General features: G+C 46.6%; 1 protein-coding gene across 3 annotated transcripts in view; it reads right to left on the bottom strand.

The window, feature by feature from the left end:
* NF2 (NF2, moesin-ezrin-radixin like (MERLIN) tumor suppressor) overlaps positions 1-14271 on the bottom strand; it is an 855245-nt gene that overhangs the window by 776713 nt on the left and 64261 nt on the right. For all 3 annotated transcript variants that reach the window (XM_069619277.1, XM_069619276.1, XM_069619278.1), the window contains exons 2-3: positions 10482-10607; positions 9458-9580 (exon numbers count right to left, since the gene is read on the bottom strand). In XM_069619277.1, the coding sequence (XP_069475378.1) occupies positions 9458-9580; positions 10482-10607 (249 nt within the window). The remainder of the gene's footprint in view (positions 1-9457; positions 9581-10481; positions 10608-14271) is intronic.

Here is a 14271-nt window from a genome sequence, read left to right as displayed (position 1 = left end):
GCAGGGATTGCTGAGGATGGTGGGTTTTCTTGGGAGGGGGGGGGGAAGAGGGCAGATCGGAGAGTGGAGGGGGGTCGATGGGAGTAATTTCTAACGGGCACTGGTGGAGTTGGTGCGCTCATGATTTGTGTGAGCTTTGGGTTGATTTAGGAGGGATTTCTGATTGTGGTTCTAGGGTCGGTGACTCACACTTATAGGAACACTTCTGGGCTCAACTAGTCAAGGACCAATTGGTGCTTCTAAGCAATTGGGTATACTTCCAAGTGTAACTTGGTACGGTTCTAAATGCAATTGGGTATACCTTCTAAATGCAGTTGGGTATTCTACTGAGTTGAAAGAAGAGGAAGTAAGAGGATCCAGATTGGGAGCAACTTTTCAGAGAGGCTAATGGGCGCAACTTCAAATGTAGTTGGGTATACTTCTAAATGCAGGTGGGAACAGTCCTAAATTCAACTTTCTCAGAGAGGCTATTGGGTGCAATTTTTAAATGCAATTTGGTACACTTCTAAATGTTGGTGGGAACAATTCTAAATTCAACTTGCTCAGAGAGGGTGCAGGGTACAGTTCTAGAATGCAGGTGGGAACAGTTCTTAAATCGACTTTCTCAGCGAGGCAATTGGGCACCGCTTCTAACTAAAATGGAATATTTCTAATGCAGGTGGGAACAATTCTGAATTTATCTTTCACAGAGAGGCTATTGGGTGCAACTGGGTACACTTCTAAAACGCTGTTGGGTACATTTCTAATTGCATGTGGGAACAGTTCTAAATTCAACTTTCAGAGAAACTAATGGGTGCAGCTTCTAAATGCAATTGGGTACATTTCTAAAATGCCGTTGGATACCCTCCTAATTGCAAGAGGGAATAATTCTAATTTCAACTTTCTCAGAGAGGGTGCAGGGTACAGTTCTAGATGCGAGTGGGAGCAGTTCTTAGATCAACTTTCTCAGAGAGGCTATTGGGCGTAGCTTCTAAATAAGATTTGGTATACTTCTAATGCAGGTGGGAACAATTCTAAAATCAACTTTCACAGAGAGGCTATTGGGTGCAAACTTTCAGGTGCAGCTGGGTACACTTCTAAATGCAGGTGGGAACAGTTCTAAATTCAGCTTTCATAGAGAGGCTATTGGGTGCAGCTTCTAAATGCAGTTGGGTACACTTCTAAATGCAGTTGGGTACACTTCTACATGCAAGAGGGCACAATTCGAATTCAACTTTCTCAGAGAGGCTATCTGGCGCAACTTTCAGCTGCAATTGGGTACACTTCTAAAGGTAGGTGGGAACAGTTCAAAATTCAACTTTCACAGAGAGGCTATCCGGCGCAGCCTCCAAATGCAACGGAGTACACTTCTAAATGCAATTGGGTACGCTTCTAAATGTAGTTGGGTACACTTCTAAATGCAGGCGGGAACAATTATAATGCAGGTGGGGACAATTCTAAATTCAACTTTCACAGAGAGGCTGTTGGGCGCAGCTTCTAAATGCAATTGGGTACACTTCTAAATGCAGTTGGGCATAGTTCTAATACGGGTGGTAACAGATCTAAATTCAACTTTCACAGAGAGGCTATCGGGCACAGCCTCTAAATGCAACCGAGTACACTTTTAAATGCAATTGGGTACACTTCTAAATGCAGGTGGGAACAATTCTAATGCAGGTGGGAACAATTCTAAATTCAACTTTCACAGAGAGGCTGTTGGGCGCAGCTTCTAAATGCAATTGGGTACACTTCTAAATGCAGTTGGGCATAGTTCTAATACGGGTGGTAACAGATCTAAATTCAACTTTCTCCGAGAGGCTATCCGGCGCAACTTCTAAATGCAATTGGGTATAATTCTAATGCCGGTGGGAACAATTCTAAAATCAACTTTCACAGAGAGGCTATTGGGTGCAATATTCAGGTGCAACTGGGTACACTTCTAAATGCAAGAGGGAACAGTTCTAAGTTCAGCTTTCACAGAGAGGCTATTGGGTGCGGCTTCTAATTGCAATTGGGTACACTTCTAAATGCAGGTGGGAACATTTCTAATGCAGGTGGGAACAGATCTAAATTCAGCTTTCGCCGAGAGGCTATTGGGCGCAGCTTCTAAATGCAACTGAGTACACTTCTAAATGCAATTGGGAACACTTCTAAATGCAGGTGGGAACACTTCTAAATTCAATTTTCACAGAGAGGCTAATTGGGCGCAGCTTCTAAAAGCAATTGGGTACAGTTCTAATGCAGGAGGGGACAATTCTAAATTCGACTTTCTCAGGGAGGCTAATGGGGATGCTTCAGAATGTGAGTGGGAACAATTCTAATTCAACTTTCTCAGAGAGGCTATCCGGCGCAACTTCTAAATGCAATTGGGTATACTTCTAATGCCGGTGCAACTGGGTACACTTCTAAATGCAAGAAGGAACAGTTCTAAGTTCAGCTTTCAAGGAGAGGCTATTGGGCGCAGCTTCTAAATGCAATTGGGTACGAATCTAAAGCAGGTGGGGACAATTCTAAATCAACTTTCTTAGAGAGGCTATCCGGCGCAACTTTCAGGTGCAACTGGGTACACTTCTAAATGCAAGTGGGAACAATTCTAAATTCAACTTTCACAGAGAGGCTGTTGGGTACACTTCAGATGAGAGTGGGCACAATTCTAATGTATTTTTCTCAGAGGGGCTATTAGGCGTACTTCTAAATGCGAATGGGGACAGTTCTAGATTCAGTTTTCATAGCGAGGTTATTAGAGATTCCATCTAAGTGTGGCGTGTGCTAGCAATCATTAGTTGACGTTATACTGTGGGCCATTGAAATGTAGGTTAGAGTGGCAGGAGCTTTTGGAGTAGAGTAATTGCTCTACCCCCCACCTAGGCCAACACTTACGGTTTTGTCAGTGTCAGGTGGCTTCCTTGGCTTCCCCTGCGGACACCTGCTGACACTTCCTGGAGCCGCCTCTGTTGGAGCCGCCTCTGTTGGAGCCGCCTCTGTTGGAGCCGCCTCTGTTGGAGCCGCCTCTGTTGGAGCCGCCTCTGTTGGAGCCGCCTCTGTTGGAGCCGCCTCTGTTGGAGCCGCCCTTGGCCTTGGGGCCCTTAGCCGCTGGGGGCTGCCGGGCAGAGAGCTGCCCTGGACGGAGCAGTGATGAAGGGAGGGATGGGCGGGTCGGGGGCGGGAGCAGGACTAGGGAGGGGTGGTGGGGCGGGCGAGGGATGCCGGAAGGGGGAGGCAGGGAACCACGGGGCAACGCGGGGCCTGGGGGGGAGAAAAACACAAAAGACACGGGGAATGGGGTCGCGGATGGGGGCGCACTCACATGCTCCTCAGATGGAAAAAAGAGGAGTAGGTGCAGTGGCGCAGGTCACTAGACCCAACAAAAGCTAAACTTGGTGACCAATCAGGGGTGGGAGGCGGGGTGGGGGGCGGGCGGGCGAGGGATGCCGGAAGGGGGAGGCAGGGAACCACGGGGCAACGCGGGGCCTGCACCAGTTATGTTTAACTGCAGGAAACTGAGTACTTTGAGAACTTTGTAGATTGCTTTTTTATAACATGCTCAATACTCTGAGACTTTCAAAAATGTGGTTTCATGTACATGTGAGCAGTCCGCTACAAATGAATTCACAATTGTTCAATCGTTAACGAGGATTTGGATCATAGACCTTCGGAAACATGTCTCATTATGCACGCGGCCACTCCAATACAAAGTAATCCACAGCGTAAGTTCAAACACTTGCATACCGGTTTTCCACTTTTATAGAAACTCACAGGTTGCTTCTTTGGAAGTTCCTGCAGCGCAGATCTCTCAGCCTTATATTCTCTGCCTTTGGGCTCCACCTTCTGCCCCTCAGGCACTCCTGGGCCGGCTTCTGGCCCCAGGAGAACAAGCACTTCGAACACAAGAAAAAGGGGCCGCCTCCCAGTTCACCTCCCCTTTCAGCATCAGTTTGGTTCCACTGAGCCCCAGCTCCCGAGATGCACTCCAACGGAACCGTCGGCATACCGCACACTTACAGCTCCCCGCTGCTTCTCTTGGCCTCTCTGCTGCTGCTTCACCATCACTGCCATGGCCTCTCGGGACACTGTGATTGGGCCTCCTTTTATACACATGCAGTCCTTAAACAGGCTGCAGGTGCAAATGTATAATCAGCCTTGCCTGACCATCATTAAGATGACATGCCTGACCCCTACAACTCTCAGCAGGTCTCTTCTTCGTCCCTTTGAGTTGGTTATAGAGTGGAGAATAGTTGAAGACAGCAGTTGTGTTGCCTCTCGGTGGTATTTAGGTCTTTGTTCCACTCTAATATCCCTGGGGACGTTTCTCGCTCTCTTGTACGCATCCTTTATGATTTCCCTAGGGTATGAGAAGGAGTCCCTTCCGTAGGTCCTATTTCTCTCACATTTCACATTGCCAGCAGGAAGGACTACCTTCCCATGGCTTTGGTGAACCAAGAAAGAAAACGTCTCCCTTCTCTTGGTACTGTATTCTCACAGTTCTACTCCACCAGGGGGAATGTTTCTCTTCCTTCACCACGTTTTACTGGCCTGTAGGTGTGGGTCCCTGACCCGTAGGATTCTGCTGCTTTCCTCTGGCAGACCCGGTTCATTTTCCCACCGAAAAAGAGGATACGTGACGCTCTTCTCTGGGTCCAGGTCCCAGACCTGTGCTTCTCTCGCTTTTGCAGCCCCACCAACCGTTCTGGTCACCCGAGTACTTTCAGAGCGTTTGCTGGTCCTCTCTGGTCAATCTTGGGCTTTCCTGCATGCTCCTCTGTGCTCTCTGCGTCTTCCTGTGGCTTTCTGGAGGCTGTGGTTACTCCGCAGCATTCCACTCTCTCTGCTGTGCAGCTTCTCTTGGCAGCATGCTTCCACCGCTGATTTCGCCTTCGATGCGGGGCTTCCACACTCTCTGGTCGGTCCTTCCTCCGTGTTCAATTTGGAACCCCTCTGGAAGTTCTCCTGGGTTCCAGCTAGCAACCGTGTTGCTTTTTCACTCGGTCGGCATCTGCACTTACGGTTCCTCCAGGGCGGGCGTTCTCTCCGCTTGGTTTTCCCCTCTTGTATTGGCCTTAGAACACTAGACTGCTCCATGGTGTTTTGAGGATCGCTCTTAATGCCTCCACACCTCCTCCTCCTCTTCCTCCTCCTAGTATTTCCCTGAGAGCTCATTTTAAAGTACACCTGACTCTTCTTAATCCCAGTACTTTTATCACAGATCTTTCTTGGGTCGATTATGTTCTTCATCGTCCCAGGACTGTTACTACTATGTACATGACGCGCATGTACATTGGATAGCAAGGTATAGGAGGATTAGGTGAGGGGGAAGCATATCACGCTCTCCCTGGATAGTTGTCCCTCCAAATGAGATCCTCCTGCTCATGGGCTCCCCCTCAGGGAGAAGCGACGACATCCAATAATTCCTCACAGAGGCCAAGATAGAGCAAGTGTGCATGTATTGCTCAGACTCTGCACTCTAAACCTGTGACACTGTGTTGTCCAAACATTACTGATAGAGAGCATTCTCAAAAATGTGCCAATTCCCTCCACCTTAGAGACCCCCCCCAGCAACTTTGCTGGATTTTGAGGACTTGATTTTTTTAACCTGTAGAGTGTGTGAGCCTTTTTCCCCACTCTCTATTTTTGTGTGAATTTTACCTCTGTGTCTTTTTGGTTATGGAGTCTAACTCCATAGGCATAATCTTTTTCAATTGTGTCCCACAGCACCTTCAGTGCAGTGACACAGGGAAGTCTTTTAGATCCCCCAAGGTTTAAATAACTTCTCTGGATCAACTACGGTTTCCCAGAGGGGTAGAGTGAAATTGACTCTACTTAGCATTGTACTTGCTAGGCCCAGCACGCCATATCTTACAACAGAGTGCTTGAGGGGTTACTTAGTATCCCCTGTGTCTAAATGCTCATGTAACATCGTTTAGGTTACCCTTTCCTCAATTGACTGGCTGGTGGCAGTGGTTTCATTTTGAACTACCAAGGTTTGCATTTACCGCGACTGTTCGCGGACCCGGTAACGTTAGCCATCTTTTTCAAAATTGCATCCAGCCATCGTTAAAATGGTGCCCGGTCTTCTTTTTTAGCCAGGTCTTTGTGGAAAGGTCCTTCTAGGGTTTTTCTAGCGCACCAAATCAGGTTTGGTCTCTTTGATCATTCGTCTTTGGCGGGCTTCAGGAGTGAAACCCGCCTCTGGCTCCAGAGTGTCTGAGGTAGGCAGGAAGGGAGGGAGGGAGGGAGGGAGGGAGGTGCCCGAAACCCCCTGTGCTTAGTCTCCTAGGAGACCCAAATGCACTCTGTGGTGATTAGCTGGCTGACGGTCCAGTAAGGACAGGCACCTTGCTGGGTGCGTGGCAGCTAGGCTGGAATGAATGGGAGAGAACTGAATAAAAGGCAAATCTTTTGGCTTGGAAGGCAGAGCCGACCACTGGACGAAGAAACCGAAGAAGAGCTTTAAGAGGACGGCTGCTGCAACTCCTGGACCGTTGGTTTGCCTGGTGAAGCCCTGCTGCAGGACCGAATCACCAAGTTTGCATCGACAGAGAAGCTCTGCAAGGACGACTTCTCCCTTTGAGTTGGTGGAACCAATCAAATCACAAGTAAGCCACCTGGACACTCATCTCGGAGCTGGTTGAATTTCCTCATAGTTGCTGCAGGAAACCGTAGAGCCAGGGAGAGGGACACCAGATTGTGTGCGTTGCTTGTAAGCGGGCCTAAAGCTTTTGGAAGATCCTCCGGACTCCCATGAAGCAGGTCTGACCAGGCCTGCCCCCTTAGTTGAGTGCGGGACCTCAGATGTGAGGAAAGTCCACCTTGACAGCCAGGAACCGCGCTTATTGCGATTTGCTGTACCGCAAGGAGCTGAAACGCGAAACAGCCACTGAAAGTAAAGTTTGCCAGTTGCCAGCGCCAATACAGTGCAGGAGTCCTCCAATGTCCTGCCTCTTGTCCCCACGACTGAAGCCCAGGTACTGTGAGATCTGTACAGGAACAGAATTCTTCAGCTGCATCCGTTTCTTCTTTACTAAGGTACTGTAATGCTAGCCTAAGAGAACTTACCTCTTACTGTGGAAGTGCTTGTAACTTCTGCAACTCACAAGTCTAATCAGCTTGTGGCCCTAAATGTGATTCTTCTTTTTATCAGACTCCTAAGAACTTGTGCAAAGACTTTTCCATTTGCTTATCTGAAGTGCTGCATCCTATACAAAGACTTTTGCCCATTGACTTTGGCTTAGCCTATTGAATTGAATGACTCTTCTAAGGGCTATCTGAAAGTATTTGCCCTGCTTATGAATATTTGTAAATTCTTGTGTTATAATAACCTTTTACAAACTATTGAGAGTATTCTGTATGCCAACAGTAAAGTATTAATGTTCCCAGCACCCTTGTTACTGAAGTCACCTGTGGGTGTAGGTTGTGTCTGTGGGCCATCCCAAAAGGGCCTTGTCTGATCCAGAAACTCAAAGTGTACAGTATTGAAGTATATTTGTGTGTTACTATTCTATTGCTCCCTTCTGAAGAAGGCTTTATAACTGACTGATAAATTATTAATTGTTTATGCAAGAAACCTTGAGTGTAAGAGTTTATTTGAATACCTGTAAACAAACTTCGACAACCTGTACAGCTACCCTTTTAAGTGATAGTGTGTCTTTGTTCTGTAAAGGCAGCAGTCTGGTGAGGTGCAAGCAAAGAATAGGAAAGAGCCCACCTGTGACCTCTGGTCTGGAGTCTTAGGCAGACTGCAGGATCACACGAGCAAAACCTTAGTTCATGCAGCCAAAATGCCAATGCATGCAAGCCATCCTCCAATCACAGCTGCGGCACATACAAGAGAAAAGTTAAGCAAACAAAACTGGACAAAAACAGATGAGCATTGTCTGGATACGTACAGAAGAGCACGACCATCACAATGGAATTTCTTGAACAATTGATTAATGGCTTGAAAGAAAGCTTCAGAGCATCTCCAAAGCAGGTGATATGGATCTCAGATCTGGTCTCATCGCTACCATCAACAAGAAGAGCTGAGCTCGAGAAACCGGTCTGAAAATGTGATGCAAACAAACTAGACTCAACTCCCAAAATTGGCAGCTAAACAGATCTCAGGTATGTGAATGGGCTACTATAACTAAAATGCAAAGATCTTGACAAGGATTAAGAGAGAACATCAGCATTGATCATTTGAAAGAGTGATCAAGCAAGGACATGGCAGTGTGCATTTATTCAGGTACTGTTCAGGCTGATCTTGTAGGAGCCTCAGGAAACCAACATTGACAAGGCGTAAGGCAACTGATCGCTGTAGGCAACCTGAATGTATTTACGGATGCCAAACAAGATGGGTCAATCGCTCTCAAAACCATGCTTGCAGGTGCTGCATCCATCAAACTAAGATTCATACTTTTTTAGGAGAACATGGTCGATTTATGGTACACTTTACACACCCAGACAGTAAGTATAGGTACAACTGACATGTACACAAGCCATACTTCTGAATTGACCAAATCTATAAAAGGGGTAGATGCCCAGAGTCAAATATGCAGAGAAAGGTAAAGTAATGTTATTGGATCACAGATCTGTATGGAGGACTTATGAAATGGTTCAACAGCAGTTTTTGATACAGAGGAACCCTGAAAACAGGCAAGAGAATGAAATGGAGTTTAGTCATCCAAGGGACACCCCACAGGGCAACAACTGTGATACACTGAATGCAGTGGAATGAGGTTATCTTTCTGATGTGGAACTAATGAATAAGCTTCAGGCAGTGTCAAAGATGCACAATGAACAACCTGCCAGGGTCAACTATAAACAGACAGCCATAGCGAGGGGACACCTACATGCGCTGTTCACTTACAAGGCAATGCTCCAAACATTAAAACTAGGGTTCGATTAAAGCAGGTCAATAAGGTAGACATGCTGCAAGACTGGGGGAGGCTTTCATTCAAATGGACCAGGGTTTCTATGGAAATTGGGGTGGGGAATAGAAATCTTAAAAAAAGGACAGCCTTTCATTCCTTCTATCAGCGGCTGTACACTGCTGACAATGTAGAACAAGTTTCATAGGTTTTGTATCTGAATTTGGTAACACTTCAGAAGCCCATGAATCACCAATAAGCAATGTTTGTCACCTTCATTATATCGCAGACCATAAAAGCACAGGAAAGTTATTTCACCTTTTCTTTAAGTCAGCCAGCAGCCCAATAAGCTTCAGGTCACTGCTGTCAGTTTCAGTAAGACGGTAGAAAGAGATGGCCAATGACAGGTAAAATTCTACAGAGTGTTAGATCTGGGACGACAAACATACTGCGGTGAAGGGAGAGAGGGAGAGAGGGGGAGAGGGAGAAAAAAAAAAAAAACACACAGGGACAAGGGGCAATAACAGTCCGAGTGAGGCAGTCTAGGTGTGAGGCATGAGTGAGGAAAACAAAAGTGAAGAGACAACGGGACAGAGAACAAAGCAGATGACATGAGGTAAAGACATCAACTCTACCTGCAGGAAGAAGAGATGTTGTGTGATTTCTTGAACAAGCTCCTCCTCCACGTTCTCCGGGTAAAATTTTGCCAGAAAATGGAAGGTAACTGGTTCCTCCTTCGGCACATCATAATCCAAGACCTGCACAATGGAGGAAATAAATAAATCTCACCAACCATCATTCATACTCTTTCTGAACCCAAACTCTTTCCTCAACAGGATTCCCCAGCATACGCCCACCCCGCTCGCCTTCACCAAAGCAACCTCTTTTGCAGAATGTCCATATCAATATTATTCTCCTAGGTTTGTACCATTTATTTCCAAATCCACACTGCTTACCTGCCTTTACCCACTTGCTTTCCCACCCCTCCATCAGCAACTGTAGTATCTTATCCTCTGCAACCGACTACTTCTTTACTTTGGCCATGTTCATGTTAATATTTCCCCAACTTCCACAGCACCGCCACTATGTTATTGCATCTCCCCTCACCAAATGCAAGATGTCATCCTGGTTGCTTTGTGGTCCCTTCACGCGCATTTTACCTTTCAGTCCCTACATATCAATCACCGCCTGCGTTGTTATTCTCCCATTGTATGCCTAGGGTTCAAACTGTCCACTCTCCATTAGTGGTGAGTGACAATTGACTTCAAGTAAGACATTGTGTGCTGTTTATATGTAGAATTCAGGTGGCAAGTAACTTTTCATGGCTAGCCAGGAGCTTGCAACTTGAAATAATTTCCCTTAGTATGCCCATCCGCATCACTAGCATTGATCTGTCCCACTAAGCCTTTCACTTTATTGCTTCATGCCCTCCCCACCATTGTATTTTATAAGCCACGCCTTGTCCCTACCGCCAACGCTGCCAAGCCATGCTTTATCACCTCTGTACTGTTTGTTACATTCAGCTGTGCACAAGCAATGCAAAATATGAAAAGCACCACCCACCACATTTTACAGCAGGAGCACATCTCAAATTATTCCTTTAACTCCCTGGCACCACCGCCTGTTCCCACAACACATTAAGGAGGTTATTAGTCGAACCTTCTTGTCCAATTTCAGCCATGCCACTGTGTCTTTAACTGTATACTGAAGTCCAAAGAACCACGTCTCCCGAAGTCCTAGAGTCCGGCAAACCAGGTCAAATAGATCCTTGCCCTTCCATTTCACCTGCAGCATGAAAAAATACATGTTAGAACACAAATAACCTATTGTCAGGACTCTCAAATTCCTCCAACTCCTAGGTACTCTACTTTCCCATCCAAAATGAAATGTTTCTTCCCCACTCCTCAGAGGAAGTGTGGGATTTACAAACAAATATTCTACCCACTTACTACTGGCCAGTATGTTCACCGTTATAAAAGCCATTGGATAGTCGAAAGAGATACATTTTGGCTATGAGTAATTCCTAGCATCCTCCATCAGTTCATTGAAATCAAAACCAGTTCCGTCCATTTAACATATTAAATTAAACCCGACCCTCAAACAATGTATATTTTTATTGTATTTTATTTAGGTACTTGGAAAAAGTCTAAATGTGACCCAAATGCACCGAGCATTGTAGAGCATGTTCAAAATACAGACAAAGCAGTATCAAAAACAGTCACAATATAAAAAAAGATAAAAACACAGCAAATTGCAAATCACCAGAATCATCCTAACCTGATTTGATAAATTGCGGCAAAGAAACATTCTAGATTTCTCTGGAAGATTCAAAATATTGGAGCAAGTTGCACTGAAAGGCACAAACAAATTCCAGAAGCATGGTAACATGTGAAAGCACTAGACTAGGAGGGCAGTCTGCACTCTGGGGATATTCAGGCAAATCAACAATTTAACCCGATTCACCCACCACTCAACCAAATATTTCATTTTGCAGGGAGATAAAACGACGGACCGAGAATTATAGTTTTTAGGATAAACAGCACAATTTCATTTGTATACTGGGTTGAAATAGTAGCCACTGCCGATTGGAGAGGCTAAGCAAAATACAAATCAAGTTCTTTTGGCCCACTTCAAGAATGAAAAGCAGATTTCGTTGTCTCAGATCAAATTGCAAAACTTCAATCAGTAGGCCAATTCCTTAATCAAGATTGTCCCTGGGGTCTCCAAAGGTGTGTTTGGAGTTGGCGAGTGTGGCGTCGAAGAAGCAGGGTTTGCGGGGTGAGATCAAGGCTTTGGGTCAGGCATATGTGACAGGGAAGGAAGGGTGTAAGGTGTTCACGGATGGTTCGAAGGATCCTGTGTCTGGGAGAGTGGGTGTGGCGTATTATCTGTAAAGCACTGGGGAGTATAAAGTGGGGCGACTGACGAATCAATTTGTACGGCTGTGTTGGTGGCGATTGCATTGGCGATTGATAGGGTGTGCGAGGTGGGGTTTGAGAAGGTGGTGGTGGGATGGTGATAGGAAGGATGTAATTTTGGACATCAGGAGGAAGATTGATCGGTGTGTGCGTGGGGGGGGGTGGATCTGGAGTTGGCGTGGGTCCCCAGTCACAGTGGCATTTTGGGTAATGAGTTGGTGGATTTGGCGGCGGGTGCGGGTATGAGGAGAGGAGCGGTTGATGTGAGGATACCTTTGAGTGTAGATGAGGTGAAGGCTGTGGTGGTGAAGCGGGTTATGGATGAGTGGCAGGAGAGGTGGGAGAGTGGGGTGAAGGGCAGGTGGATGTTTGGTGTTTGTGAGAAAGTGTCTGTGAAGGTGGATGCAGGGAAACTGGAATGGAGGAGGAGGGAGGAGGTGATGCTGAACAGGTTGAGGATAGGGCATGTGGGGCTGAATGACAGTGTGTTTCGAGTGGGGAAGCGTGAGTCAAGGGACTGTGCGGTGTGTGGCATGCCTGAGACTGTGGGACATTTTTTGCTTGCGTTTGAGAGGCATGTTGAGGAGAGAGTGTTGATGAGGGTTCGGTTGTCTGCGCTGGGAGTGGCTGAACTGAGTGGGAAGGCTTTGCTGGGAGGAGTCGGGGTGAGAGGCAGGGAGAGGAGCAGTGTGCTGCTAGATTTTGTGGAGCAGACTGGGCGGTGGGAGGGTTTATGAGAATGTGAGGGCTGTGTGTAAGATTGGTGGGGTAGGTGCAAATCATCCTTTTGGATGGGGAAGCGCCTGCGTGGGTCCGCCCACGCATTCGATAATTTGAAAGGAAAAAAAAAAGGAAAGATGGTCCCCGCCGGATGCCAGATTGGGGGGCTGAGGGGTGGGCGGGGGGAACAGCTGACTGCCTTCTCCCAGGACGGGTCCTCCCTGCTGCAGCTCCGCAGCCAAGCAAAGCCTCATCCGGGTCTCAGTGTCCTCTCGGCTCTATTTGCCAGAGCCTTATATCCGAGCCTTGTAAGAAAAGGGAAAGTTAATTGTTTATTTTCCGCCCATAGTAATTGTAATCGTAATCGTTGGAAACCACACTAGTTTGAAGGGCCCATCACATTATTACCTTGGTCAGTCCCTAGGTATGCCATTAACAATGAGGAATAGGTGTCCAAGGGAGCTATAGATAGATCCCTAGTTGGGCTCTCCTTGTCCCCTAAAAGGGGCAGGGGGCGACCCCAAGTGGGATTCAGCTTGCCCTGTGCCCTAAGGCGAATAATCGCCAAGCTGCCTCACCTTCCTAGTCCGAAAGGAGGGGGGCTCCCTCCTGGGGAGAAGGGACAAATTCCCTGGATTCATTACAATAGACATAATGGAAGGAGTACCGCTCACTGTGGTGAATAGAAGTCAATACAATGCCTGCTTAGTGGAATTGTGTTTGTGTGCCAACTTTTACAGGCCATCCCCATCTCCATGCATGTCCAGGACACACAGAGGCTCCTACATCCTCCTCCCCAGGCGGTAAAATGCCTCCTCACAAAGCAGATCCCATAGGATTCAATGGGATCTGCAATTTTCCATTTGGCAATTTTCCAGTGTAATCAAACGGTTGGTAGGTTTTCTACATCTGTGTGAATCCCAACATAAGGCTAAAACGCTTAACTGTTGCCGCCTAATAATGAAAACTGTGCGACAAATATATGTAAACGTAGAAAAAGGAACTACAAAATACACAGATGCCAAATTTGAAAATTTAGATTTACAATCTGCTGAAGGTTTATATGACTAAATACCCCATTCATCTACTTCAATCATGATGAAGCGGGCGACTGTCACAAGTGCTTGCAGATAGAGACACGCCTGCAAAGCCAAAAGGAGAAATGTAAACAAGTAGCAGGAGTACAAGAAGTCCTGCAGACAAGAAAGGATAGGCAACAGAGGCAGTGAACAGAAAGGGGCAGGGAGTACAAGTAAAACAAAACATGTTAGGTTCCCTCTTGGGGTATATGCAGAATGGGGGGATGGGAGGGAGAGAGTTTCCTACAGAACCAAGGAAACTCGACTTCTGAGCGGGTTACTATTACAGGGCCCCACTCTGAATGCTCATGGAAAGGAGCAACAGCAGTGGGTGTCTATGTCTGGACCCTAAGGCACAAACAAGATAACAGTACTCACAAGACTGGAGCCTGTACGGGTCCAGCAGGAACTAAACAATGACTGCCTCCTGAAACAGGAATCAGCACACCGATAACAATAACACAAGGTACAACACTGAAACGCGACAAAGGAAAGGGGCAGAGATTGCCTGCTGGAAACCCAGCAGCCAAACTCTGAACAAAGGAATTCCACAAGGCACAAGTGAAGGCAAGAACTGTAACAGAAATATCCAGGGGGAAAAGGAAATCAAAAGAGTACAAGGGTAAGGACAGAGAAGAAGAAAAGCAAGTAAACAAGAATCTAAGTGCAGGGGTAAGGAGAATGGAAAGTGCAGACTGGTAAAGCACAACATCTAGATAGAGCAGTAAGCCA

The sequence above is a fragment of the Ambystoma mexicanum genome, chromosome 10 (genome assembly GCF_040938575.1).
Source record: "Ambystoma mexicanum isolate Mex_15411 chromosome 10, UKY_AmexF1_1, whole genome shotgun sequence".
Lineage (NCBI taxonomy): Eukaryota > Metazoa > Chordata > Amphibia > Caudata > Ambystomatidae > Ambystoma > Ambystoma mexicanum.
Note: the sequence above shows the minus strand (reverse complement) of the source record. Positions and strands in the feature narration are given on the sequence as shown.